The 26388-nt window shown below is 49.6% G+C and overlaps 1 protein-coding gene across 2 annotated transcripts in view; it reads right to left on the bottom strand.

The window, feature by feature from the left end:
• Positions 1–20839, bottom strand: part of LOC134928657 (zinc finger protein 626-like) — a 108062-nt gene extending 87223 nt beyond the window's left edge. Inside the window, exon 1 of one of the 2 annotated variants that reach the window (XM_063924616.1) lies at positions 20706–20839. In XM_063924616.1, the coding sequence (XP_063780686.1) occupies positions 20706–20729 (24 nt within the window). In that variant the 5' untranslated portion in view covers positions 20730–20839. The remainder of the gene's footprint in view (positions 1–20705) is intronic. The other variant, XM_063924619.1, reaches the window with a different exon arrangement.
• Positions 20840–26388: the final 5549 nt, after the last annotated feature.

The following is a 26388-nucleotide window of genomic DNA, read 5'->3' as shown; positions in this document are numbered from 1 at the left end:
GCCACCACACAAACCGTACCCATTTAATTATACTCAACGTTCCGTCGGCCCGGCGCTGGCTGCAGAGCTGCAAACAACACTCAGAAAATTACCACCACGGCCATTTTCCAGTGATTCACGCATGCGCAGTAGAGGTGTTCCGGGAACATGGTGCGGACGCCATGGTCCCGGTGACCTGCGAATGCGCAGTAGACTCTGGCACAATGCCAGAGTCTACTGCACTGCTGGAGAGAAGGGGGCCTGATCGGAGCCTGTACACGGGCCCCCTCCTCTCTTAAAGGGCCACTCCCCCAAATACAAAATGATAAATATATCGCCCATATGACACATTTTCTGTGTGCCGGACACTGGAGGACATACCGGCCCATTAATCCCATATTCAATGCGACCTCTTATTAGCGCCCATAATCACACTGTAATATGGGATTGTAGCAGCGCTATGTATTATACAGTCCATCCCTGCCGTGCGCTCAGTGCGCTGGAGCACCCACTTCCACGGAGGGTTTCTGAGCGATGTGTGGCCCCTAGGCTACAATGGGTGGCAGGGGCCAATGGGCCTAAATCAGACCTGAACGTTGCTGTGCGTTTTTCGCACAGCAGCCGATCAGGTCTGAACTGCGCAGACACCGCAGTTCGCCGGCACATGCCAGATAGCCGACGGCCGTCTCTGCCCTGCGATTGCCTCTGTTTGGCGTGCCCGTACCGTTGGGGGGGGCCGGCCATGATGTCTGCGTGACATCACATGCAGCCGCTGGGGGGGGGGGGGGGAGTCGGGCCTGACATGCGGGGCGCGGACTAGCCCTGTGCTGGGCGTGCCCCCGCATTTAGCACATCTACGATCAGATCTGAATTAGGCCCCAAGTCGGGAATGCGTCTTATTGCGGATATTGGTAAATCTGGAAGCATCGCTCGCTCCATAGACACCTATAGGGGAAGCGCCTGGCGGCGGGAATAGAGGGATGGCAGCGGGTATCGGAGACATCTGCCGCTATCCCTCCTACATACATTCAGCTGATACTACGTATGTGCAGCTAACGCCCGGAAATGGGTGTTTTGGGGCATCTTTTGTTGCTAAGTAATGACAACTTTATCACTCCTGCAAAAATCTCTCACTGCTGCAGCTTTACATCCATCACATGCTCGATTAGATTTAGATTAGATGAGGGCTGAATGGTTCCGGTATGAATGGTCGACAGTCATTAGGTCGACCACTACTGGTCGAAATTTACATGGTTGACATGGACACATGGTCGACACATGAAAATGGTCGACACATGATAAGGTCGACATTAGTTTAACTTTTTTTGGTGCCGTTTTTTTGCGTAAAGTGACTGGGAACCCCAATTAGTGCACCGCTTCGCTCGCCATGCTTCGGGCATGGTGCCTTCGCTCCGCTACCGCTTCGCTCGGCACAGATTACCGTTCCAGTTGTACTCCACGTGAATCGTAAAGTATGGAAAAGTTCCCCAAAAGAAAAAAAAAGTAAAAAAACTCATGTCGACCTTTTCATGTGTCGACCATGTCAATGTCGACCAATAGTGGTCGACCTAATGACTGTCGACCATAACATGGTCGACCATCTGAACGGATACCGGGCTGAATAATAAGCACTAGACCATATAAGAGCCCCATTTTTTGTGATTGGTTGTTTATGACAAAGCAGTTGCTAGGTAGTTTTTCCAAGGTTGCTCTCCTTGTCCATCAGTGTTTGTGGGTGTCTGCTGCAGTGCATATAAAAGCTTGGGTCATGCGCTTCATACTTCCTCTTGCCATTTGGACAGCTAGGTGACACAGGCTTCTGTGCCTGTTTGTATTTCATTTTCTTAGGGCTGCTGTTTTAATTGTCACACTGTTTTATGTTTTTGGACAGCTGAGTACCCTGCTGTATTGTTTATTACTGTCTTATCGCTGCTGTATTGTTATTACTGTGCATTTTATTCCCTTTATAATGACTGTATTTCCTTAATTGTCCCCCTTGCTGACTTGTCCCCCCTTTCTGAAGTGTCCCCTACTTTTTCAGTTTCTCCCTGCTTGTCCCCTCCATATTTCCCCGTCCCCGCAAGTCTGCTCCCCCCCTCCATCTTGCTGATGCTGCCCGCTGCTGTGGGCTATAGGCGTGCCCGCGTCCGTGTGGTTGCCTCCCCTCCCTTCTTGCCCACCGTTGCCTCAAGGTCACGGAGGGGGCCATCAGCCGGCGTCTGCTCCCTCCTCTGTCTGCTCTGAGTCCGGTGAGCGTGGCGTCTGGCCGCGTGCGCTGTAGACGGTGCTCCAGCGGCGGGTGCGTGTTCTCCCCTGCCGGCCCCTTCCGCAGGCAGGGGCAACGCCTCGAGTGGTGGGCCAGGTGCTGCGGTATCCACCGGCGGGAGTCACGTGGGCTATCCTGCAGGGGCTCTGATCGCGGACGGTCCCATTTCCTCCCTCACTGCTGTTACGGCTGCGGCACCGGCCGGTGTTAGCGGCCTGGCGCGGTATGGTTCCGGTATTTGGCATGTTCCCTTCCCACACGGGCTTGTCTGTGGTGGCCCCAGATGTGCTCGCGTCCTCCCCCTTCCCTGCCCAGCAGTCCCTTCGGGTTGGTTGTCCTCTTTCCCTGTTTCCCAGAGCGTTCTGCCTGCTTCTGGGGCTGGTTGCATGGGGCTGGTGCGCCATCTGCTGTCCAGCCTGGGATGTTACAGGTGTTTTCAGTCCCTTTACGTCCCGGCAGCGTTGCCCACGATATCTTCAGGGTTGGTCCCCTCGTCCTCTTTTACGGGGTCTTACCCTGGGGGGTTTTGCGCTTGATTCCCTTCATAGGCCGCCGTATTGGCAGTCTCCTGTTGCTCCTGTCATTATTCCCTGCCTTCGGGATATACGGCACAGCCCCCCCTCCTGGCCGACCGCCTATAGTCTGGCTGTCAGTCTTTGATCGCGGCGCCTGCCGTCGCTCCAGCGTCCCCTAACCTGTTTTGTTTTCTAACCCGTTTTGTTCCCCCCCGAGTGTGCAGTTCCAGCGTCGTCAGGGCCGCGGAATCGGGGTACACGAGTTGGAGGCCGGGAGAAGATTCTGTGTCGGTGTCTGTTGGAGATGTTCGGTCAGGATCGTCGTCGGCTGGGGTGGTTCCGGGTCCTGCAGGTACCGGTGAGCATGCTGTTTTCTTTGTTCCTTTAGCAATTGTTTAGTTCTAGTTGTTTCCCTTCAGGTTTCTCTGGGCGCCCGCGGCATTTTGCCTAGCTTACTGCGCGGCTACGGGAACTGGGTACGACGGGGTGCCGGTGGCTATGGGCATGTCGGCTCCCTGATGTTTTGGTCACAGCAAATTTATTTTTAAAATTTTTTTTTTTTTTTTTTGCTGCCACACTGCACTGTGGTCAGGCGGTCATTTCCCGCCGGGGCTCTGCCTGCGGAGTTTTTACAGTCTCCCCATACGTACGTGGGGTCCTTGCTAATCCGCACATATGCTGGTGGGTCGTGGGCGTTTTATTTTGGCAGGGTAGGTGGTGGATACGATTGGAAAGGGGCAGGTGGCCTTGTTCTACATTACGGGGATCGTGCTACGCGGTCGTGATGGCTAGCAGCTGGGGATGCTGGAATTTCTTGGTGGTTGCAACTAGCTCGGTCGGGGGCGCATGGGCCTCTTACTATCAGGGTTTCTGCCTGCCTTGCTGGTGCTCAGACCATGGACAGTTCTATTCAGTGGCAGAACTAGCGAGCGGTGGGCCCAGGTGCACCAAAATGCTTTGGGCCCCCCCCCCATCCCATCCAAGTCCACCCCCTCACCCCTGGAGAGGATGTCGTGAGGGGGACCTGCTCAGGGCCAGAGAAATGGATACCTAGCAACAGTGCCGTAACTAGTCATTTTAGCACTGTGTGCAAGAAATGGCATCGGAGCCCCACCCCTGCATGCAAGACAGGGCAGTGCGCGCCATAGGCGCACGCAAAAATACATAGTGGCGTGGCTTTGTGGGGAAGGGGTGTGGACACAAAATAATACCAATTCATAAAACGGTGCACCGTAGTCTCCATTATTCAAATTACGCCGCACAGTAGCACCACTACACCAGGTAGAGCCCCTTTTACACCTTACGGCGGACAGATTCCTCTTTTTACACCTTACGGCGGACAGATTCCTCTTTTTACACATTACGGCAGGCTGCCCCTTTTTTACACATTACGGCAGGCAGATTGCCCCTTTTTTACACATTACGGCAGGCAGATTGCCCCTTTTTTACACATTACGGCAGGCAGATTGCCCCTTTTTTTTTTTTACACATTACGGCAGGCAGATTGCCCCTTTTTTTTTTTACACATTACGGCAGGCAGATTGCCCCTTTTTTTTTTTTTACACATTACGGCAGGCAGATTGCCCCTTTTTTTTTTTTACACATTACGGCAGGCAGATTGCCCCTTTTTTTTTTTTACACATTACGGCAGGCAGATTGCCCCTTTTTTACACATTACGGAGAAAGAAAGAAAGAAAGAAAGAAAGAAAGAAAGAAAGAAAGAAAGAAAGAAAGAAAGAAAGAAAGAAAGAAAGAAAGAAAGAAAGAAAGAAAGAAAGAAAGAAAGAAAGAAAGAAAGAAAGATTATACTTACCCTCTCCGCTGGCTCAGGCTCCTCGGTGCAGCTTCTGACGATTCCCGGGCAGGAGAGAATGAGGAGGAGGGAGGTGGAGGATGGAGCCGCAGCAGCGCTGTGTTATTGGTGGAGGCGCTGCTGCTGCTGCCCCTCTGCTTCACTATAGGCTGTTCTCGGAAGACAGCCTATAGGGAAGCAGAGGGGCAGCAGCAGCAGCGCCTCCACCAGTAACAAAGCACTGCTGCGGCTCCCTCCTCCACCTCCCTCCTCCTCCTCCTTCTCCCCCGTACCACTGCAGTGCGCTCCTCTCCGGGCGGCTGTGTGCTGCGGGCAGCGGTTGCCTGCAGCACACAGCGGCATGTAATGAGTCAGTTTGACTCATTACATGCTTTGGGCCCCTGAACAGAGGCGGGCCCCAGTGCAACGCACTGGTTGCACTGGCGGTAGTTCCGCCTCTGGTTATATTGTCACGGGCCCCCGCCCTGGGGGGCTGAGGGTTAGTGGCCTCGGATTAGGGTCGGCGCAGGGTGGGGGTACATTATCGTGTTTGCCTCTATGCGGGGCGGTCACACAGTTGGGTATGCACCCCGGTCGCGGGCGGAGCACTTTCTGCTCCTTCGGGGACCGGGGTAGGTAGCACGGAAGGCCCTTCCGCTGTTACCGGTAGGTTCCTGGGTGGGTGCCTATTTCTGCCACCTTTGTTTCACCCACATGGGGTTTTGGTTTCCTGCTGCTTTTCCGGATGCTTCTGCAGGATGCGTTTTTCTGTCTTTTGTCTAGTCCCTGCGTTTGGGTGACTTTGCCGTCATGTTTCCTGCTGATTGGAGCTGGACGTCGCGTCCACTTTTCACCTTCTTCCCTTTCCCCGGTATCTGTTTTTTCGATTTCTGGGTGTTCCGTTGAGGGGAGGTTTTTTCCGGGTCGGTTGTTCTGTTCGCCTGTTGGTTTAATTCCGCTTTCGGTGATGGCTCGGGGCCTTGTTTTCTCTCTGGGCGCTTACTGGGGTGGTTTACGCTTTTCCTATCACCTTCCTCCCTCCTGGCCCTCCGCCTGTTATGTCGTCTAATTCCCAGAAGTTGGCGGCGCGATGTTTGTTTCCCGGCATTGCGACCCGGGCATAGCACCTGGGGTGGCGAGGCGTGGTTGCGCCTCCTTTGCTACATTACGTGCATTGGTGCCTGGGACGGCTGTTGATGTTTGTTTCGAGCCCGACTTGTGTCTGGCGGATGGCAGAGTTGTCCAGCTACTTGGACGGGCTAGTGGTGGCTGCTCCCATGCTCCGGATGATGGTTCCGATTGCCGGGGTTCGTTGACTTTGTGTGGTTTTGTTTACTCCGGCGCAGTGGTTTTTATGGGGTCGCCTTTAGGTACTTTGAGGGCCTTGGTTTGCGGGTTTTTTCCTGGGATGACAGGTCCGGGACAGCCGGGGCGTCTGCCCTTGCGGGCACTTCCTTTCGCTCCGTACTACTGCGGCTGGCTGCTCTATCAGGTCTTTTGTGCTATCCATGGCCATTATGGGATGGGTGTCGGGGGATCCTATGGCTGCAGCTTTTGAGTGGGCACGTCACTTTCGGTATACTTAGGTGAAGTTTGGTGGTCCCGTTTGGGTCCGGCCAGGCGGGGCGTAGTCTGGTTCGTGAGGTTGCGCTGTTCGGGCTAACTTTTGCACTGTTTTTTTCAGCGGGCGTTCCGGTCAGTGCGTTGGTCGTCTTTGTACTCCGGTTTGCCTGTCAGTGTTGTTTTCTGGCGGGGTGCCTAGATTGTGGTCGGTTCGGCAGCGCAGGTACTGTGCGTGGGTCGATAGAAAGGATTTGCATGGCCCCTGCGCATAGATGCCACGCCAATCGTGGGGCGTTCCGTTTTTCCTGTGCAGACTTGTGGGTTCTGCGAGGGCTTGGGTTTGCCGGGGTCATTAGTTTCCCCCTTTTAGAGCGCAGGCGCTTACGGATGGTGACACATTGCCTCTGGCGTGGGTGTGTGTCCGGTGCGGCCTTTGGGGGGTGGCCATTTTCTTTTGTGTACCCTCCTGGGTCCTCTTCGCTGGTTTTCAGTTTCTGTAGCGTTACGGCTATGGTGGTTGCAGGGTACCCGTGTCCTTGCAGATTGGGGCGACTACGCCTGCTGCGGCGGCGGGTTCTTCAGTTGCAGCGTTAGGTGCTGGTCTGCTGGTGATATGCATAGTATATAGCCTCTGTGCATTCGGGTAGGGTTTTTGGGCTATTGATACCCGTTTCCTTGCGGATTGGGGCTGTTGCGCGTGCTGCAGCGGCGGGTTTTTCAGCGGCAGCGCTTCGGGTGCTGGGCTGATGGGAGTCTTCGGCGGCAGCACCTCAGGTGCTGTGCCGCGGGGACAGTGCATTGTATGGTGTTTTAGGGCTGGGGTACCCCCCATTCCTTGCGGATGGGAGCAGCTGCCCATGCTGCAGGGGGCAGGTTCTTCGGCGGCAGCGTTTTCAGGTGCTGGGCCGCTGGCGATTTGCTTTGTTTTGTGTTTTACGGCTGGGGTACCGGTTCATTACGGATTGACGTGGCTGCGCATGCTGCGGTGGCAGGTTTGGCAGCGGCTGCAATTCCGGTGCTGGACGTCTGCGTGGTGTCCGACTGGTGTACGTTGGATGCGTTTTTTCGGGCTATGGTACCCATTCCTTGCGGTTGGGGGCAGTTACGCATGCTGCGGCGGCGGTTTTCTTCGGCAGAAGCGATTCAGGTGCGGGGCCGCTGAGGTGTGCGTAGTATTGCGGTTTGGCGGAAGGTTGCTACCAACCAGCGGTCAAGGGTGTGCATACGTGGTCATTGTGGGGCATCCCCTTTTGGTAAGTCGGCGAGCGTCCTCTCCCTGCGGGTGGACTACGGACGTTCCCATGCGGTTTCGTCCATTGCTCTGCTGGAGTAAAGGGTGGCGAGTCCTGCACAATGCGGGTTATGCTTTAGGAGGGGTGGGAAGTTCCCTCCTATGTTATGCAGTTTTCCGCTAGTTGACTGATGCTGGTGGGTTGGTAGCGCCCCCTTTTTTCTAATGGGGTTTGGATGCGGCTTCAGAGATCTGGTACCCACTCCTTGCGGATTGGGGCTGCTGCGCAGACTGCAGCGGTTGCGATTCGGGTGCTGGGCCTCTGCGTTGTTTAAGTTTGGTGTATGTTTGTAATGTCTCAGTTGTGCCTGTTGCGCGAACCCAAAAACTGTGTTTACCGGTCAGTTTTTGAACGGATAGTGTTCAGGAATTGAGGGTGTGAAGCGAATTTTTTAATTTTCCTCCGAGGGGGCCTAATTACAATTGGCTTATCAAAGGTCCACGGGAGGTTTTTTGAGTTTTCTCCTTCACTTGGGTTTGTTTTTGCTACTGTTTATCGTAATTTTATTGTCTGTTTTAGCACCAGTGTTAGCATCTGAAAAAAAAAAAGATCCCTATCGACATGCAGGAGCGTGTGCCTGTTGGGCCATTTTTTAAACAAAAAGGAAATAAAATTTTGGGCGGCTTCGCATCCTATGGCAAGAGGAACGGCTGTGGTTTTGCTCACGTGGTGGTCGCTGGGTACGGAGCTCGTGGCTTGCGTGGGGGACATTTGGTTGGGTTTTCTTTTCTACCGGGTAGGTAGGTGGTGTCGCCCGTTCAGGTGTCCTGCCCTTAGTCTGTACTGCATTTGGGTCGTGTTCATAGGCTTCTGCCTCATATTGGCTGTCAGGTCCCCTTTTGTTGCTCCATGCACTCACTGGCCGTTTAGCTGCGTTTGTTTTGTAGCTTTCGGTGGTTTGGTAGAGCGGTTTCTTTTGCTGGTCCTCCGGGCCCACAGTTTTTTACAATGTTAAGCATGTTAGTCTCTTCCTTGGGGGGGGGGTAGGTGGTTTTCTTGATGGGACTTTTGGGTTTTGCCTTAGCTTACAAGGTTGTTTATATGTTTTTTCTGGGGATGGCTGTCGTGGTTTGGTAAACCTCGTGTGGCGGGAAAGTCGCTACCAGCCAGCGGTCATATAGTGTGTCCTTACCCTGCGGTTGGACAATCGGACGCTCCCCTAGGGGAGCATCCATATTTGCCAGAGGAAAGAGTGGTGGGTCCTGCACAATGCGGGTTAGGCATGTAGGAGGTGGTTATTGTGGTAGTCCCCTCCTCAGTTTCGGTGATAATCAGATGACTGGAGCTGGCGTTTGGTAGCGCCTTTATCTTTGCCATCCTACAACATAAAATCCAGTTTAAAGTTCCGGTCAGTCATCAATAAATACCGTCTGACCTTTTAAATCTAGCTATTGGTGTCCGTGTCTTTATTTGTAGTGCTAAGCTAGCTTAAAGTTAAAGTGTAAGTGATCACAATAAAATGATGGGCGCCTTATGTTTGGTAATGACAACTTTATCTTTAATTAGTGATTTCTAGGCCAGATTATAGTCTGTTCTCACTGTGTATTAGTGGGGATATAGTGGTTTGTTCACACCTTGAGGCAACCTTTTGTTGTGGGTGGAGTTTTCAGAGGGTGGGTGCTGCTATCAATTAGTGATGTGCACCGGAAATTTTTCGGGTTTTGGATTCGGTTCCGCGGCCGTGTTTTGGATTCGGACGCGTTTTGGCAAAACCTCCCTGAAAGTTTTTTGTCGGATTCGGGTGTGTTTTGGATTTGGTTTTTTTTTTTTTTTTTACAAAAACCCCTCAAAAACAGTTTAAATCATAGAATTTGGGGGTCATTTTGATCCCATAGTATTATTAACCTCAATAACCATAATTTCCACTCATTTCCACTCTATTCTGAACACCTCACAATATTATTTTTAGTCCTAAAATTTGCACCGAGGTCGCTGGATGGCTAAGCTAAGCGACCCAAGTGGCCGACACAAACACCTGGCCCATCTAGGAGTGGCACTGCAGTGTCAGACAGGATGGCAGATTTAAAAAATAGTCCCCAAACAGCACATGATGCAAAGAAAAAAAAAAGAGGTGGACCAAGGTCGCTGTGTGACTAAGCTAAGCGACACAAGTGGCCAACACAAACACCTGGCCCATCTTGGAGTGGCACTGCAGTTTTCTAGCAGGAGGATGAGTGCTTCCATCCTCATGTGAATCTGAACCACTAGCCATGAACATAGGCCAGGGCCTCAGCCGTTCCTTGCCACTCCGTGTCGTAAAATGGCATATTGACAATTTTACGCTTCTCATCAGACGCTTTTAATTTAGATTTTTGGGTAATTTTACTTAACTTTTGTAGTATACCTGATGACACAGAGGTAGAGCAGTGGACTACTGTACTGCTATATATATATATATATATATATATATACACATACATACACACACACACACACACATACACACATACACACATACACTGGTGGTCACAGCAACATTCTGCACTGTCCCCTCCTACTATATACTGCGCACAACTAAAATGCAGCACAGGTATGGATGCATAGTATACTTGACGACAGAGAGGTAGGTAGAGCAGTGGACTACTGTACCATACTGCTAGCTAGCTATATATATATATATATATATATATATATATATATATATATATATATACATATATACACATATATACACACACTGATGGTCAGCAAAATTCTGCACTGTCCTCCTACTGTATATACTGCGCACAACTAAAATGCACCACAGGTATGGATGGATAGTATACATGACACAGAGGTAGGTAGAGCCGTGGACTTCTGTACCGTACTGCTATATAATACTGGTGGTCACTGGTCAGCAAAATTCTGCACTGTCCTCCTACTATATACTACAATGCAGCATAGATATGGAGCGTTTTTCAGGCAGAGAACGTAGATATTTGCAAGCACACTGAGCACAGATATTTGCAAGCACACTGAGCACAGATATTTGCAGCACACTGAGCACAGATATTTGCAGCACACTGAGCACAGATATTTGCAGCACACTGAGCACAGATATTTGCAGCACACTGAGCACAGATATTTGCAGCACACTGAGCACAGATATTTGCAGCACACTGAGCACAGAAACAGAGAACGCTGCACGTCCTCTCGCTATCATCTCCAATGCACGAGTGAAAATGGCGGCGACGCGCGGCTCCTTATATAGAATACGAATCTCGCGAGAATCCGACAGCGGGATGATGAAGTTCGGGGGCGTTCTGGTTAACCAAGCAAGGCGGGAAGATCCGAGTCTGCCTCGGAACCGTGTAAAATGAGTGAAGTTTGGGGGGTTCGGATCCAGAGGAACCGAACCCGCTCATCACTACTATCAATCAATCAACCCTGTATCCATGTCTGCATGGTTATTTAACTAGTTTCGATCAAGGCTGCAAGCATCTTTTGTTGCTAAGTATGTTAGTGCAAAGTACATACCCTCAAACATTTGACACATAAAAATCGGCAGAAATCAGAAAAGGGGGCGTGACCACATGTAAAGGGGCGTGGCCACGTCCCTTTTCCTATACTTTCAATGGAAGTTTAGAGAACCAAAAATCGGTACAGACAATAAAAAAAAAAGGTACTGTGCCTATTAAAAAGGTACAATTGGAGGGTATGAAAGTATGATGATATAATCTTTGTAGATATACGGAGAGAAACAGAAGGACAACAGACTATCACCCCAACTCCACAATACACCAGCAAACAACAGACTACAGTGAGTTATCTAAACCACTACCAGCTACGCCTGCAGCCTGGACACTGAACTACCTGTCTGATTAAGTAACAGCCCTACTGCTCTCACACATTGCTCACACTCCTCATTTACATCTACAACCACTGTGTGTCCATCTCAGCCCTTCCGTTCCTTCCACTATTTCTTAAAATGCTGTTTGCACTGGCTTTTACACCCCACCTTCCCCTTGTTCATTCTATATTACACCCACACCACTCTATTCCTCTGATCAACACTACTGTACTGACTTATGGCTCCTCAATCCTGTCACATACCAATCCTCACTGCCAGGTCTCACCCCCCAAATTCCAAATTACCCACATACACTCAGAACCCAGCCACCCTGATCCCTATCTCCCCTGTCCCCTCCCTTCTCTTCTCCTGTGCACTCTGGAATGCTAGATCAAGCTGCCAACTATCCACGACCTCTTCATCTCCCACTCTTTTCACCTTCTCGCCATCACTGAAACCTGGCTCTCCTACTCTGACACCACCTCCCCTGCTGCCCTCTCCTATGGAGGCCTCTCCTTCACCCACACAGTCAGACCTGATGGCCGCCAGGGTGGAGGCGTGGGCATCCTTCTCTCCCCTAACTGCACCTTTCACGTCATCCCACCTGAGCCCTCCCTCACCTTCTCCACCTTCGAGGTCCACACTATCCGCCTCTTCTACCCCATTCACCTCCTTGTGGCAGTGATCTACCGCCCTCCTGGCCACTGTTCACCTTTCCTTGACAACTTTGCTGCCTGGCTTCCCCACTTTCTCTCCTCCGACCTCCCCTCTGCCATCCTCGGTGACTTTAACATCCCTATTGACATCACTAATGCTGCTTTCACTAATCTTCTCGCCCTTTCCACCTCCTTTGGACTTTCTCAATGGACCTCCACCCCTACTCACAATCTCGGCCACTCCCTCGACCTTGTCTTCACCCACCGATGTGATCTCTCTGATTTCTCCAACTCTTCCTTCCCTCTCTCTGACCACCATCTGCTTTCCTTCACCCTCTCATCCTCCTTTCCACGCCCAGACCCACCACCACCAGACGCAATCTCGGGTCTCTCAACCCCACTTTCATGTCCTCCCTCGAGACTTTCCTCTCTCCCCTTTCCATTATGACTTGTCCCAACCAGGCAGCCTCCTTCTATAACTCTTCCCTAACCACTGCTCTCGACTCTGTGGCCCCCCTCTCCGCCGCTCCAAACCCCAACCCTGGCACACCAAACTAACACGTTTCTTAAAAAAATGCTCACGCTCCGCTGAACGCTCCTGGAGGAAATCTCACTCTCTGCCGGACTTCCTCCATTTCAAGTTTATTCTCTCCTCCTACAGCTCTGCTCTGCTCTTTCCCTCGCCAAGCAATCCTTTTTCCAAGCACTCATCTCTTCTCAGTCCTCCTGTCCACGCCGTCTCTTTGAAACTTTCAACACTCTCCTTCGCCCCCCTCCTCCTCCCCTCCCATCCTCCCTCACTGCCACTGACTTTGCCTCCTTCTTCATCTCCAAAATTGAGGACATCCAACACGACATCTCCCGCCGTTACCCCCCTGCCCCCTCTATCCCTCCCCTCCATCTGTCCCACCCTGTCCTCCTTCCGTCCCACTTCAGAAAAGGAAGTCCACTCCCTCATCTTATCCCCCCCCTCCACCTGCCTCCTGGACCCCCTTCCCTCCCGTCTTCTCCGCTCCCTCTCCCCCACTGCCTGCTCCCAACTTGCTCACCTCTTTAACCTGTCCCTCTCCACCGGCATCTTCCCCTCGCCATTCAAACATGCTCTGGTCTCACCTATTTTCAAAAAACCCAACCTCGACCCCTCATCACCCACTAACTACCGCCCCATCTCTCTTCTCCCTTTTGCCTCCAAATTACTAGAACGACTGGTCTACAGCCATCTCACAAGCCACCTCTCTGACAACTCCATCCTCGATCCACTACAATCTGGCTTTCGCCCACTCCACTCAACTGAGACTGCCCTGGTGAAAGTCACCAATGACCTGCTTTCGGCCAAATCCAGGGGCCACTTCACTCTGCTCATCCTTCTGGACCTCTCTGCTGCCTTTGACACTGTAGATCATCCTCTCCTCCTGCGCACACTCCAAAACGCTGGCCTCTCTAGCACGGTCCTTGACTGGTTTTCTTCTTACCTCACTAACCGCTCCTTCTCTGTGTCTGCCTCCAGCACCACCTCACACCCTTCCATCCTTCCTGTTGGTGTCCCTCAGGGTTCTGTCCTTGGACCCCTTCTGTTCTCCCTGTACACCTCTTCCCTGGGTGCGCTCATTAACTCCTTTGGCCTTCAATACCACCTCTATGCTGATGACACACAACTCTACCTCTCCTCTCCTGATCTGTCCCCCTCTGTCCTCTCCCAGGTTTCCAGCTGCCTCTCCACAATCTCCTCCTGGATGTCTGAGCGCTCTCTGAAGCTCAACATGGGCAAAACTGAACTCATCATCTTCCCCCCCATCCAGAGCAACACCCCCAACCAATATCTCTATCATTGTTGACAACACCACCATCTCCCCCATCCAACTCCGCTGCTTGGGTGTCACTCTTGACACATCCCTCTCCTTTGCACCCCACATCCAAGCTCTGGCACAATCCTGTCGTTTCCAGCTACGCAACATTGCTCGTATCAGGCCATATCTCTCCCAGAGTGCAACTAAACTCATCATCCACTCACTGGTCATCTCACGACTTGACTACTGTAATGTCCTCCTCACTGGCCTCGCTTGCTCCCATCTTGCTCCCCTCCAATCTGTCCTAAACTCTGCAGCTAGGCTTATCTTCCTCTCCCGCCGCACCACATCTGCCACTCCCCTTCGCCAAAATCTGCACTGGCTCCCATTCCCCTACAGAATCCTCTTCAAACTCCTCACCCTCACATACAAGGCCATCTCTAATTCCACTGCTCCCTACATCTCCAACCTCCTCTCCCTTCATTCTCCCTCCTGCCCCCTACAGTCGACTAATGACCGTCGCCTCTCCATCGCCCTGGTCACTGCTTCCCATGCACGAGTTCAGGATTTTGCCCGTGCTGCACCCCTTCAGTGGAACGCACTCCCCCGCTCCATTAGACTCTCCCCAACCTTGCAAAGCTTCAAACAGGCACTAAAAATCCACCTAGTCATCAAATCTCCACCCCCCTGCCTCATGCCGTGAACATCTCAGCTTTGCTTGCATACTGCCATCAGGCTACCTCCCACTTGCCTGCACCTCCTGTCATCTGTCTGTCGACCCTCCCCACTAGATTGTCAGCTCTTCAGAGCAGGGCCCTCTTTCCTCTTGTTATCTAAGCCCTCATCTCGACACATTTCACTCGCAGCTCTCCCCTACTCAAAGACCATCTTTATCCTGCTAGTAAAGGCTCATCTCCATCTATGGCCACCAGCCTCTAGTAGTACGATGATCACTCCCTCAATACTTACATCTTAGCTGTATTATGTCTTGAGAACGTGTGGTGCTCTGTTACCTGTACTCTATTTCTGTTATTTATTTACTGTAATACTATGTTTTGTCTCCCTGTACTGTCCTTTGTACGGCGCTGCGAAACACATGTGGCGCCTTATAAATAAAATGTAATAATAATAATAATAATAATAATAATAATAATTTATACCCGGTGGGATGAGTCGCTCTGGGAGATCTGTGGATGCTGTACGGCATTACCGTGTGATATTATACGGCCCTGTATTACACTGTATAAGACACAAGAGACCGCAGCAGAAACCGAGGAGCCATCATATGCATTCAAAGTTATAGAGTGTAAACTTGCGAGCAGGGCCCTCCTACCTCTATGTCTGTCTGTTTTTACCCAGTTTTGTTCTATTACTGTTGTTCCAATTGTAAAGATAACGGAATATGCTGCGCTATATAAGACACTGCTAATAAATAAATAAAGTTGTAAAGGTGTGTACACACGGTGAGATAAATCTGTATGAAGGTGTGTACACACGGTGAGATAAATCTGTATGAAGGTGTGTACACACGGTGAGATAAATCTGTATGAAGGTGTGTACACACGGTGAGATAAATCTGTATGAAGGTGTGTACACACGGTGAGATAAATCTGTATGAAGGTGTGTACACACGGTGAGATAAATCTGTATGAAGGTGTGTACACACGGTGAGATAAATCTGTATGAAGGTGTGTACACACGGTGAGATAAATCTGTATGAAGGTGTGTACACACGGTGAGATAAATCTGTATGAAGGTGTGTACACACGGTGAGATAAATCTGTATGAAGGTGTGTACACACGGTGAGATAAATCTGTATGAAGGTGTGTACACACGGTGAGATAAATCTGTATGAAGGTGTGTACACGCGGTGAGATAAATCTGTATGAAGGTGTGTACACGCGGTGAGATAAATCTGTATGAAGGTGTGTACACGCGGTGAGATAAATCTGTATGAAGGTGTGTACACGCGGTGAGATAAATCTGTATGAAGGTGTGTGTACACGGTGAGATAAATCTGTATGAAAGTGTGTACACACGGTGAGATAAAGCTGTATGAAGGTGTGTACACACGGTGAGATAAAGCTGTATGAAGGTGTGTACATACGGTGAGATAAATCTGTATGAAGGTGTGTACACACGGGGAGATAAATCTGTATGAAGGTATGGACACACGGTGAGATAAATCTGTATGAAGGTGTGTACACACGGTGAGATAAAGCTGTATGAAGGTGTGTACACACGGTGAGATAAAGCTGTATGAAGGTGTGTACATACGGTGAGATAAATCTGTAAAGGTGTGTACATACGGTGAGATAAATCTGTAAAGGTGTTGTCAAAGTCAGAAAAATATCTCTATGCACACTACCATATTTGCACCTCACACAGGTCCGTGCTGCGCATGCGTACGCTCTCCCGTACGTGCGCATACTCACAGTCGCGGGCACCCGCAGGCGCACGGTATGCGTATTTACGGTAGAGTTTATGTGATCGTAGCGTGCGACTCAATCGTTACATATTTTCACTATATAATGTATTTTTTATATCATGGTCCCTTTGATAGATTCTGAAAGTTTGGTTAATATAGAATGTTCATGAACAGAGAAATCCCTCTTTGTTTGATACGAAGGGTCAGACAGGAGTAATACAGTGGTGTTTAGTATCCATCGGAAGAATATTTAATTAGAAATATTCCGGTGTTGGTTTGAAGCAGATCAATCGCTCGTGCGAATAGTTATGGACATAAGAAGTTTATGAACATTTACTTTATTTGCACTTTATTACCCATGCGGCGGGAAACCCAGTTTCCCTCCCACCTGAGCTGTTGGAAATAGTCACAGCCCACCTGTATGAATCAACCTATGACCTTTTGTTATAATGCGAGGAGGAATTCCTGTGTCCAATGAACAATGAGATTGTAGGGACCATTGAATTGCATTGTGTGTGGGGCATAAATAGAAAGGCCGATCACATCCAGCTCTCACTCTTCAACGGTTATCATTGCTGAAAATCGGGAGCTGGATGTCCAGAGGCGCATGCGATCGTTTCCTTTGTGCGTAAGTTTTTCTCCGTAATCATACTGTTTCTCTCTTGTTATTATGGGCCATATCTTTCTCTCTCTTCTCTTTCTCTCATTTTCTCTTAAACTTAATTGTATTGTATTTCCTGTGTAGTTACCTGGTTAGTTAGTCTATGTTATATTGTAGTGTATGATTTGTATTTGTATTAATTCTTTTGCAAGTATATCATTCAAAATATATATATATTAGGCGTTGGACCCTAAGCCTAGGTATCTGTGTATTTCTTATAGAGTTAAGTATTCTCAGAGCGTCGGTGACGCTCAAACTGCTTTTAAGCTAGTAAGGTTATACTGTGTTGCATTTACACCATATCACTACACAAAGGGTTTACTGCATAATACACTGTTTATGGTTTAGATATAAAGGTTTTACATAGTGAGCGTCAGCGCCGCTGGTGATCTCCTCGTGGTCCCGAGCGGTCGCTACGCTATAGCGAATCATTACGTTAGTCAGCAGCCAATAGCGTGCCTGCCAGTGATCTCTTGGCCGTGAGCGAACGTGACGCTTGAGCGTCTCGACTACGGCTAAGCGATTGTTACGCAACGTGCGTACCCTTACGGTACTTCATACGTAGATAGCGTACAGTGTTCTTAGACCTCATAAAGGGTATTATATAAGATAAATATTTAGCTTTATCAGTGTGTACATACGGTGAGATAAATCTGTATGAAGGTGTGTACACACGGTGAGATAAAGCTGTATGAAGGTGTGTACATACGGTGAGATAAATCTGTATGAAGGTGTGTACACACGGTGAGATAAAGCTGTATGAAGGTGTGTACACACGGTGAGATAAATCTGTATGAAGGTGTGTACACACGGTGAGATAAATCTGTATGAAGGTGTGTACATACGGTGAGATAAATCTGTATGAAGGTGTGTACACACGGTGAGATAAATCTGTATGAAGGTGTGTACATACGGTGAGATAAATCTGTAAAGGTGTGTACATACGGTGAGATAAAGCTGTATGAAGGTGTGTACACACGGTGAGATAAATCTGTATGAAGGTGAGTACACGGTGAGAAATCTGTATGAAGGTGTGTACACACGGTGAGATAAATCTGTATGAAGGTGTGTACACACGGTGAGATAAAGCTGTATAAAGGTGTGTACACACGGTGAGATATATCTGTATGAAGGTGTGTACATACGGTGAGATAAAGCTGTATGAAGGTGTGTACATACGGTGAGATATATCTGTATGAAGGTGTGTACACACGGTGAGATAAAGCTGTATGAAGGTGTGTACATACGGTGAGATAAAGCTGTATGAAGGTGTGTACACACGGTGAGATAAATCTGTATGAAGGTGTGTACACACGGTGAGATAAAGCTGTATGAAGGTGTGTACACACGGTGAGATAAAGCTGTATGAAGGTGTGTACACACGGTGAGATAAATCTGTATGAAGGTGTGTACACACGGTGAGATAAAGCTGTACGAAGGTGTGTGCACACGGTGAGATAAATCTGTACGAAGGTGTGTGTACACGGTGAGATAAATCTGTACGAAGGTGTGTACATACGGTGAGAAATCTGTAAAGGTGTGTACATACGGTGAGATAAATCAGTATGAAGGTGTGTACACACGGTGAGATAAAGCTGTATGAAGGTGTGTACATACGGTGAGATAAATCTGTAAAGGTATGTACACACGGTGAGATAAATCTGTATGAAGGTGTGTACACACGGTGAGATAAAGCTGTATGAAGGTGTGTACATGGTGAGATAAATCTGTATGAAGGTGTGTACACACGGTGAGATAAAGCTGTATGAAGGTGTGTACATACGGTGAGATAAATCTGTATGAAGGTGTGTACACACGGTGAGATAAAGCTGTATGAAGGTGTGTACACACGGTGAGATAAAGCTGTATGAAGGTGTGTACACACGGTGATATAAATCTGTAAAGGTGTGTACATACGGTGAGATAAAGCTGTATGAAGGTGTGTACACACGGTGAGATAAAGCTGTATGAAGGTGTGTACACACGGTGAGATAAAGCTGTATGAAGGTGTGTACACACGGTGAGATAAATCTGTATGAAGGGGTGTACACACGGTGAGATAAATCTGTATGAAGGTGTACACACGGTGAGATAAATCTGTATGAAGGTGTACACACGGTGAGATAAATCTGTATGAAGGTGTGTACACACGGTGAGATAAATCTGTATGAAGGTGTGTACACACGGTGAGATAAATCTGTATGAAGGTGTGTACACACGGTGAGATAAAGCTGTATGAAGGTGTGTACACACGGTGAGATAAATCTGTAAAGGTGTGTACATACGGTGAGATAAAGCTGTATGAAGGTGTGTACATACGGTGAGATAAATCTGTATGAAGGTGTGTACACACGGTGAGATAAATCTGTATGAAGGTGTGTACACACGGTGAGATAAATCTGTATGAAGGTGTGTACACACGGTGAGATAAAGCTGTATGAAGGTGTGTACACACGGTGAGATAAATCAGTATGAAGGTGTGTACACACGGTGAGATAAATCTGTATGAAGGTGTGTACACACGGTGAGATAAATCTGTATGAAGGCGAGTACACACGGTGAGATAAATCTGTATGAAGGTGTGTACACACGGTGAGATAAATCTGTATGAAGGTGTGTACACACGGTGAGATAAATCTGTATGAAGGTGTGTACACACGGTGAGATAAATCTGTATGAAGGTGAGTACACACGGTGAGATAAATCTGTATGAAGGTGTGTACACACGGTGAGATAAAGCTGTATGAAGGTGTGTACACACGGTGAGAAAGTTGTATGAAGGTGTGTACACACGGTGAGATAAAGTTGTATGAAGGTGTGTACACACGGTGAGATAAATCTGTATGAAGGTGTGTACACACGGTGAGATAAATCTGTATGAAGGTGTGTGCACACGGTGAGATAAATCTGTATGAAGGTGTGTACACACGGTGAGATAAATCTGTATGAAGGTGTGTACACACGGTGATATAAATCTGTATGAAGGTGTGTACACACGTGAGATAAATCTGTATGAAGGTGTGTACACGTGAGATAAATCTGTATGAAGGTGTGTACACACGGTGAGATAAATCTGTATGAAGGTGTGTACACACGGTGATATAAATCTGTATGAAGGTGTGTACACACTGTGAGAAATCTGTATGAAGGTGTGTACACACGGTGATATAAATCTGTATGAAGGTGTGTACACGCGGTGATATAAATCTGTATGAAGGTGTGTACACGCGGTGAGATAAATCTGTATGAAGGTGTGTACACACGGTGAGATAAATCTGTATGAAGGTGTGTACACACGGTGAGATAAAGCTGTATGAAGGTGTGTACACACGGTGAGATAAATCCCTTACTGTACCCGGCCTGCCACCATTCCCACACCCCCTTACTGTACCCGGCCTGCCACCATTCCCACACCCCCTTACTGTACCCGGCCTGCCACCATTCCCACACCCCCTTACTGTACCCGGCCTGCCACCATTCCCACACCCCCTTACTGTACCCGGCCTGCCACCATTCCCACACCCCCTTACTGTACCCGGCCTGCCACCATTCCCACACCCCCTTACTGTACCCGGCCTGCCACCATTCCCACACCCCCTTACTGTACCCGGTCTGTGTTCGCAGACCCCTTCAGCCCATTCCACCTCTTCAAGCGCAGGTACCAAGTCTGCGCACGGATGCAGGCGTGTACCCATTATATCCTGGGCACACACACAGAGCCCACACGCTTCATGCCGCAAAAACAGGCACTGAGTATAAACAGCAACACTACAGGCTGCATACACTAACCAGTGTAACGACAACACGGCATACACCAACGATGACACGGCATACACCAACGATGACACGGCAGACACTAACAACGGTTTGTCACTTTATGGCTGTCAGACAAATGTAACACGTGCACATTGTACATGAATATAATAAATAATACCAGCTGTGTATTACAGACCAGCGTACGCAGACACTGTGTGACTGGAGATATACAGCCCTTACCTGCACTGGGAGCGTCCTAGACATGTTATTCCACAGAGGCTCCTCCGGCAGACTCTCTGCATCACCTGCAGCCTGGCCTGTCCTCAGGTGTATCACTGCTGGCTGACGGGGAGCCTGCAGGGTGGGGCGGACACAGCAGCAGCTCTTTAATATAAACTCAGTCGTTATGCAGATTGCATGGGAGGGTGCGGGTTCCTTCCACACACACACACACATATATATATATATATATATATATATATATATATGAGATGCAGGCACTTCTCCAAAACCAGCGTTTAGATGACGTAACGTGCGGCTACTGACTGCACGTTACGTCACTTCTTACCAACATATATCCCGGCAATAATTATGTATCGGGACAATGTACTGTAATCATTCCAACGCCAATAGGAGGCGGTCGCTGCAACATGTAATCCGTACATGGTCGCTGACTTGCGTTGCCATAAGCAAATGTGGTGTCGTATAGGGTACAATGGTGGTCATTCCGAGTTGTTCGCTCGGTAATTTTCTTCGCATCGCAGCGATTTTCCGCTAATTGCGCATGCGCAATGTTCGCACTGCGACTGCGCCAAGTAAATTTGCTAAGAAGTTAGGTATTTTACTCACGGCATTACGAGGTTTTTTCTTCGTTCTGGTGATCGTAATGTGATTGACAGGAAGTGGGTGTTTCTGGGCGGAAACTGGCCGTTTTATGGGATTGTGTGAAAAAACGCTGCCGTTTCTGGGAAAAACGCGGGAGTGGCTGGAGAAACGGGGGAGTGTCTGGGCGAACGCTGGGTGTGTTTGTGACGTCAAACCAGGAACGAAACTGACTGAACTGATCGCAGTTGCCGAGTAAGTCTGGAGCTACTCAGAAACTGCTAAGAAGTGTCTATTCGCAATTCTGCTAATCTTTCGTTCGCAATTTTACTATGCTAAGATTCACTCCCAGTAGGCGGCGGCTTAGCAGCTTGCGAGCGAACAACTCGGAATGAGGGCCTATGGCTGGCAGCGATAAGGAATCCTTATTCACCTAAATGTATTATTACCGCGTCGCTGATACAGAGGTTCCGATAGGGCCCAGTGCTGGCGATCAGTGATTGGAGGGATGTTTCAGGGTCATATGCTACAAATATTATTTGATAAATAGGCTGCAGAATGACGATGCGGGAGATATGCATTAAGGAAGCGTTCTGTGTTCCAGCACCCGGGATGTGGAAGCGTTCTGTGTTCCAGCACTCGGGATATGGAAGCGTTCTGTGTTCCAGCACTCGGGATGTGGGAGCATTCTGTGTTCCAGCACCCGGGATGTGGAAGCGTTCTGTGTTCTAGCACTCGGGATGTGGAAGCGTTCTGTGTTCCAGCACTCGGGATGTGGAAGCGTTCTGTGTTCTAGCACCCGGGATGTGGAAGCGTTCTGTGTTCCAGCACTCGGGATGTGGAAGCGTTCTGTGTTCCAGCACCCGGGATGTGGGAGCGTTCTGTGTTCCAGCACTCGGGATGTGGAAGCGTTCTGTGTTCCAGCACCCGGAATGTGGAAGCGTTCTGTGTTCCAGCACTCGGGATGTGGAAGCGTTCTGTGTTCTAGCACCCGGAATGTGGAAGCGTTCTGTGTTCCAGCACTCGGGATGTGGAAGCGTTCTGTGTTCCAGCACTCGGGATGTGGAAGCGTTCTGTGTTCCAGCACTCGGGATATGGAAGCGTTCTGTGTTCCAGCACTCGGGATGTGGAAGCGTTCTGTGTTCCAGCACTCGGGATATGGAAGCGTTCTGTGTTCCAGCACTCGGGATGTGGAAGCGTTCTGTGTTCCAGCACTCGGGATGTGGAAGCGTTCTGTGTTCCAGCACTCAGGATGTGGAAGCGTTCTGTGTTCTAGCACCCGGAATGTGGAAGCGTTCTGTGTTCCAGCACCCGGGATGTGGAAGCGTTCTGTGTTCCAGCACACGGGATGTGGAAGCGTTCTGTGTTCCAGCACTCGGGATTTGGAAGCGTTCTGTGTTCCAGCACTCGGGATGTGGAAGCGTTCTGTGTTCCAGCACTCGGGATGTGGAAGCGTTCTGTGTTCCAGCACTCGGGATGTGGAAGCGTTCTGTGTTCCAGCATCCGGGATGTGGAAGCGTTCTGTGTTCCAGCACTCGGGATGTGGAAGCGTTCTGTGTTCCAGCACTCGGGATGTGGAAGCGTTCTGTGTTCCAGCACTCGGGATGTGGAAGCGTTCTGTGTTCCAGCACTCGGGATGTGGGAGCGTTCTGTGTTCCAGCACTCGGGATGTGGAAGCGTTCTGTGTTCCAGCACCCGGAATGTGGAAGCGTTCTGTGTTCCAGCACTCGGGATGTGGAAGCGTTCTGTGTTCTAGCACCCGGAATGTGGAAGCGTTCTGTGTTCCAGCACTCGGGATGTGGAAGCGTTCTGTGTTCCAGCACTCGGGATGTGGAAGCGTTCTGTGTTCCAGCACTCGGGATGTGGAAGCGTTCTGTGTTCCAGCACTCGGGATGTGGAAGCGTTCTGTGTTCCAGCACTCGGGATGTGGAAGCGTTCTGTGTTCCAGCACTCGGGATGTGGAAGCGTTCTGTGTTCTAGCACCCGGGATGTGGAAGCGTTCTGTGTTCCAGCACTCGGGATGTGGAAGCGTTCTGTGTTCCAGCACTCGGGATGTGGAAGCGTTCTGTGTTCCAGCACTCGGGATATGGAAGCGTTCTGTGTTCCAGCACTCGGGATGTGGAAGCGTTCTGTGTTCCAGCACTCGGGATGTGGAAGCGTTCTGTGTTCCAGCACTCGGGATGTGGAAGCGTTCTGTGTTCCAGCACCCGGGATGTGGAAGCGTTCTGTGTTCCAGCACTCGGGATGTGGAAGCGTTGGAGATATCACACTATAGGCTATAGCCCTAAACACGAACCGATAACGATGATTGATATGAACGATATTGTTAAAAAATGAAGCGTTCTGTGTTCCAGCACTCGGGATATGGAAGCGTTCTGTGTTCCTGCACTCGGGATGTGGAAGCGTTCTGTGTTCCAGCACTCGGGATGTGGAAACGTTCTGTGTTCCAGCACTCGGGATGTGGAAGCGTTCTGTGTTCCAGCACTCGGGATGTGGAAGTGTTCTGTGTTCCAGCACTCGGGATGTGGAAGCGTTCTGTGTTCCAGCACCCGGGATGTGGAAGCGTTCTGTGTTCCAGCACTCGGGATGTGGAAGCGTTCTGTGTTCCAGCACTCGGGATGTGGAAGCGTTCTGTGTTCTAGCACCCGGGATGTGGAAGCGTTCTGTGTTCCAGCACTCGGGATGTGGAAGCGTTCTGTGTTCCAGCACTCGGGATGTGGAAGCGTTCTGTGTTCTAGCACCCGGGATGTGGAAGCGTTCTGTGTTCCAGCACTCGGGATGTGGAAGCGTTCTGTGTTCCAGCACTCGGGATGTGGAAGCGTTCTGTGTTCCAGCACTCGGGATGTGGAAGCGTTCTGTGTTCCAGCACTCGGGATGTGGAAGCGTTCTGTGTTCCAGCACTCGGGATGTGGAAGCGTTCTGTGTTCTAGCACTCGGGATGTGGAAGCGTTCTGTGTTCTAGCACCCGGGATGTGGAAGCGTTCTGTGTTCTAGCACTCGGGATGTGGAAGCGTTCTGTGTTCCAGCACCCGGGATGTGGGAGCGTTCTGTGTTCCGGAAGCGTTCTGTGTTCCAGTACCCGGGATGTGGAAGCGTTCTGTGTTCCGGAAGCGTTCTGTGTTCTAGCACCCGGGATGTGGAAGCGTTCTGTGTTCCAGCACCCGGGATGTGGAAGCGTTCTGTGTTCCAGCACTCGGGATGTGGAAGCGTTCTGTGTTCCAGCACTCGGGATGTGGAAGCGTTCTGTGTTCCAGCACTCGGGCTGTGGAAGCGTTCTGTGTTCCAGCACTCGGGATGTGGGAGCGTTCTGTGTTCCAGCACTCAGGATGTGGGAGCGTTCTGTGTTCCAGCACTCGGGCTGTGGAAGCGTTCTGTGTTCCAGCACTCGGGATGTGGAAGCGTTCTGTGTTCCAGCACCCGGGATGTGGAAGCGTTCTGTGTTCCAGCACTCGGGATGTGGAAGCGTTGGAGATATCACACTATAGGCTATAGCCCTAAACACGAACCGATAACGATGATTGATATGAACGATATTGTTAAAAAATGAACGATAAATCGTTCTTATTGGTCAGTGTGTATGCATCAACGATGAAAGATGAGCGGCCCCGCGATCGTCCATCGTTGATCTATCCTCGTTTATACATGCCAGTCAATTTGGACGATATAGATGTATGTACTCTCATATCGTCCAAATTGACCATCGATAACGTCCAGTGTGTATGCAAAAATCGTTGGTGGCAATACTGACCATCGATATTATCGTTGGTCGATAAAATCGCTAACATCGCCCAGTGTGTAGGGCCCATTAGAGTAGAGGTTTCCAACCCCGGTCCTCAAGGCACCTACCAATCCAGGTTTTACAGATATCCCTGCTTAAGCACAGGTGACTTAATTAGTACCTCAGTCTGTTTGATTGTAGCATCTGTGCACAGACATGGAAATCCTTAAAGACTGCTAAGCTATGCACACACTATACAATAATTACACCAGATTTCCAATAATCGTTCGCTCAGACACTTGTATTGTGTAGTGTGTATGAACGATGGTTAGGCATAAACCAGACAAACACGCAATTATCTGATCAGACCGGAAAACCGCGGCCTCAATCTCCTGATATCCTGCGGTGTGCCGGCATTCCTCAATAATCTGACCATATCTGCCACGTTCTGACCATGTCATCCTCCTTGTGGGCTGACATATGGGGTCTATGTACTAAGCCCATTGGAGAGAGATAAAGTACCAACCAATCAGCTCCCAACTGTCATGTTACAGGCTGTGTTTGAAAAATGACAGTTAGGAGCTGATTGGCTGGTACTTTATCTATCTCCACTTTATCTCTCTCCAAGGCTTAGTACATAGGGGGTAATTCTGAGTTGATCGCAGCAGGATTTTTGTTAGCAGTTGGGCAAAACCATGGAGGTCATTCCGAGTTGTTCGCTCGCAAGGCGATTTTAGCAGAGTTGCTCACGCTAAGCCGCCGCCTACTGGGAGTGAATCTTAGCATCTTAAAATTGCGAACGAAGTAATCGCAATATTGCGATTACACACCTCGTAGCAGTTTCTGAGTAGCTTCAGACTTACTCGGCATCTGCGATCAGTTCACTGCTTGTCGTTCCTGGTTTGACGTCACAAACAAACCCAGCGTTCGCCCAGACACTCCTCCGTTTCTCCGGCCACTCCTGCGTTTTTTCCGGAAACGGTAGCGTTTTTTCCCACACGCCCATAAAACGGCCTGTTTCCGCCCAGTAACACCCATTTCCTGTCAATCACATTACGATCGCCAGAACGATGAAAAAGCCGTGAGTAAAATTACTAAGTGCATAGCAAATTTACTTGGCGCAGTCGCAGTGCGGACATTGCGCATGCGCCTTAAGCGGAAAATCGCTGCGATGCGAAGATTTTTACCGAGCGAACAACTCGGAATGAGGGCCCATGTGCACTGCAGGGGAGGCAGATGTAACATGTGCAGAGAGAGTTAGATTTGGGTGGGGTGTGTTCAATCTGCAATCTAAATTGCAGTGTAAAAATAAAGCAGCCAGTATTTACCCTGCACAGAAACAATATAACCCACCCAAATCTAACTCTCTCTGCACATGTTATA

This window comes from Pseudophryne corroboree, chromosome 5 (genome assembly GCF_028390025.1).
Source record: "Pseudophryne corroboree isolate aPseCor3 chromosome 5, aPseCor3.hap2, whole genome shotgun sequence".
NCBI classification, from domain to species: domain Eukaryota; kingdom Metazoa; phylum Chordata; class Amphibia; order Anura; family Myobatrachidae; genus Pseudophryne; species Pseudophryne corroboree.
This window is presented reverse-complemented; position numbering and strand designations above follow the sequence as displayed.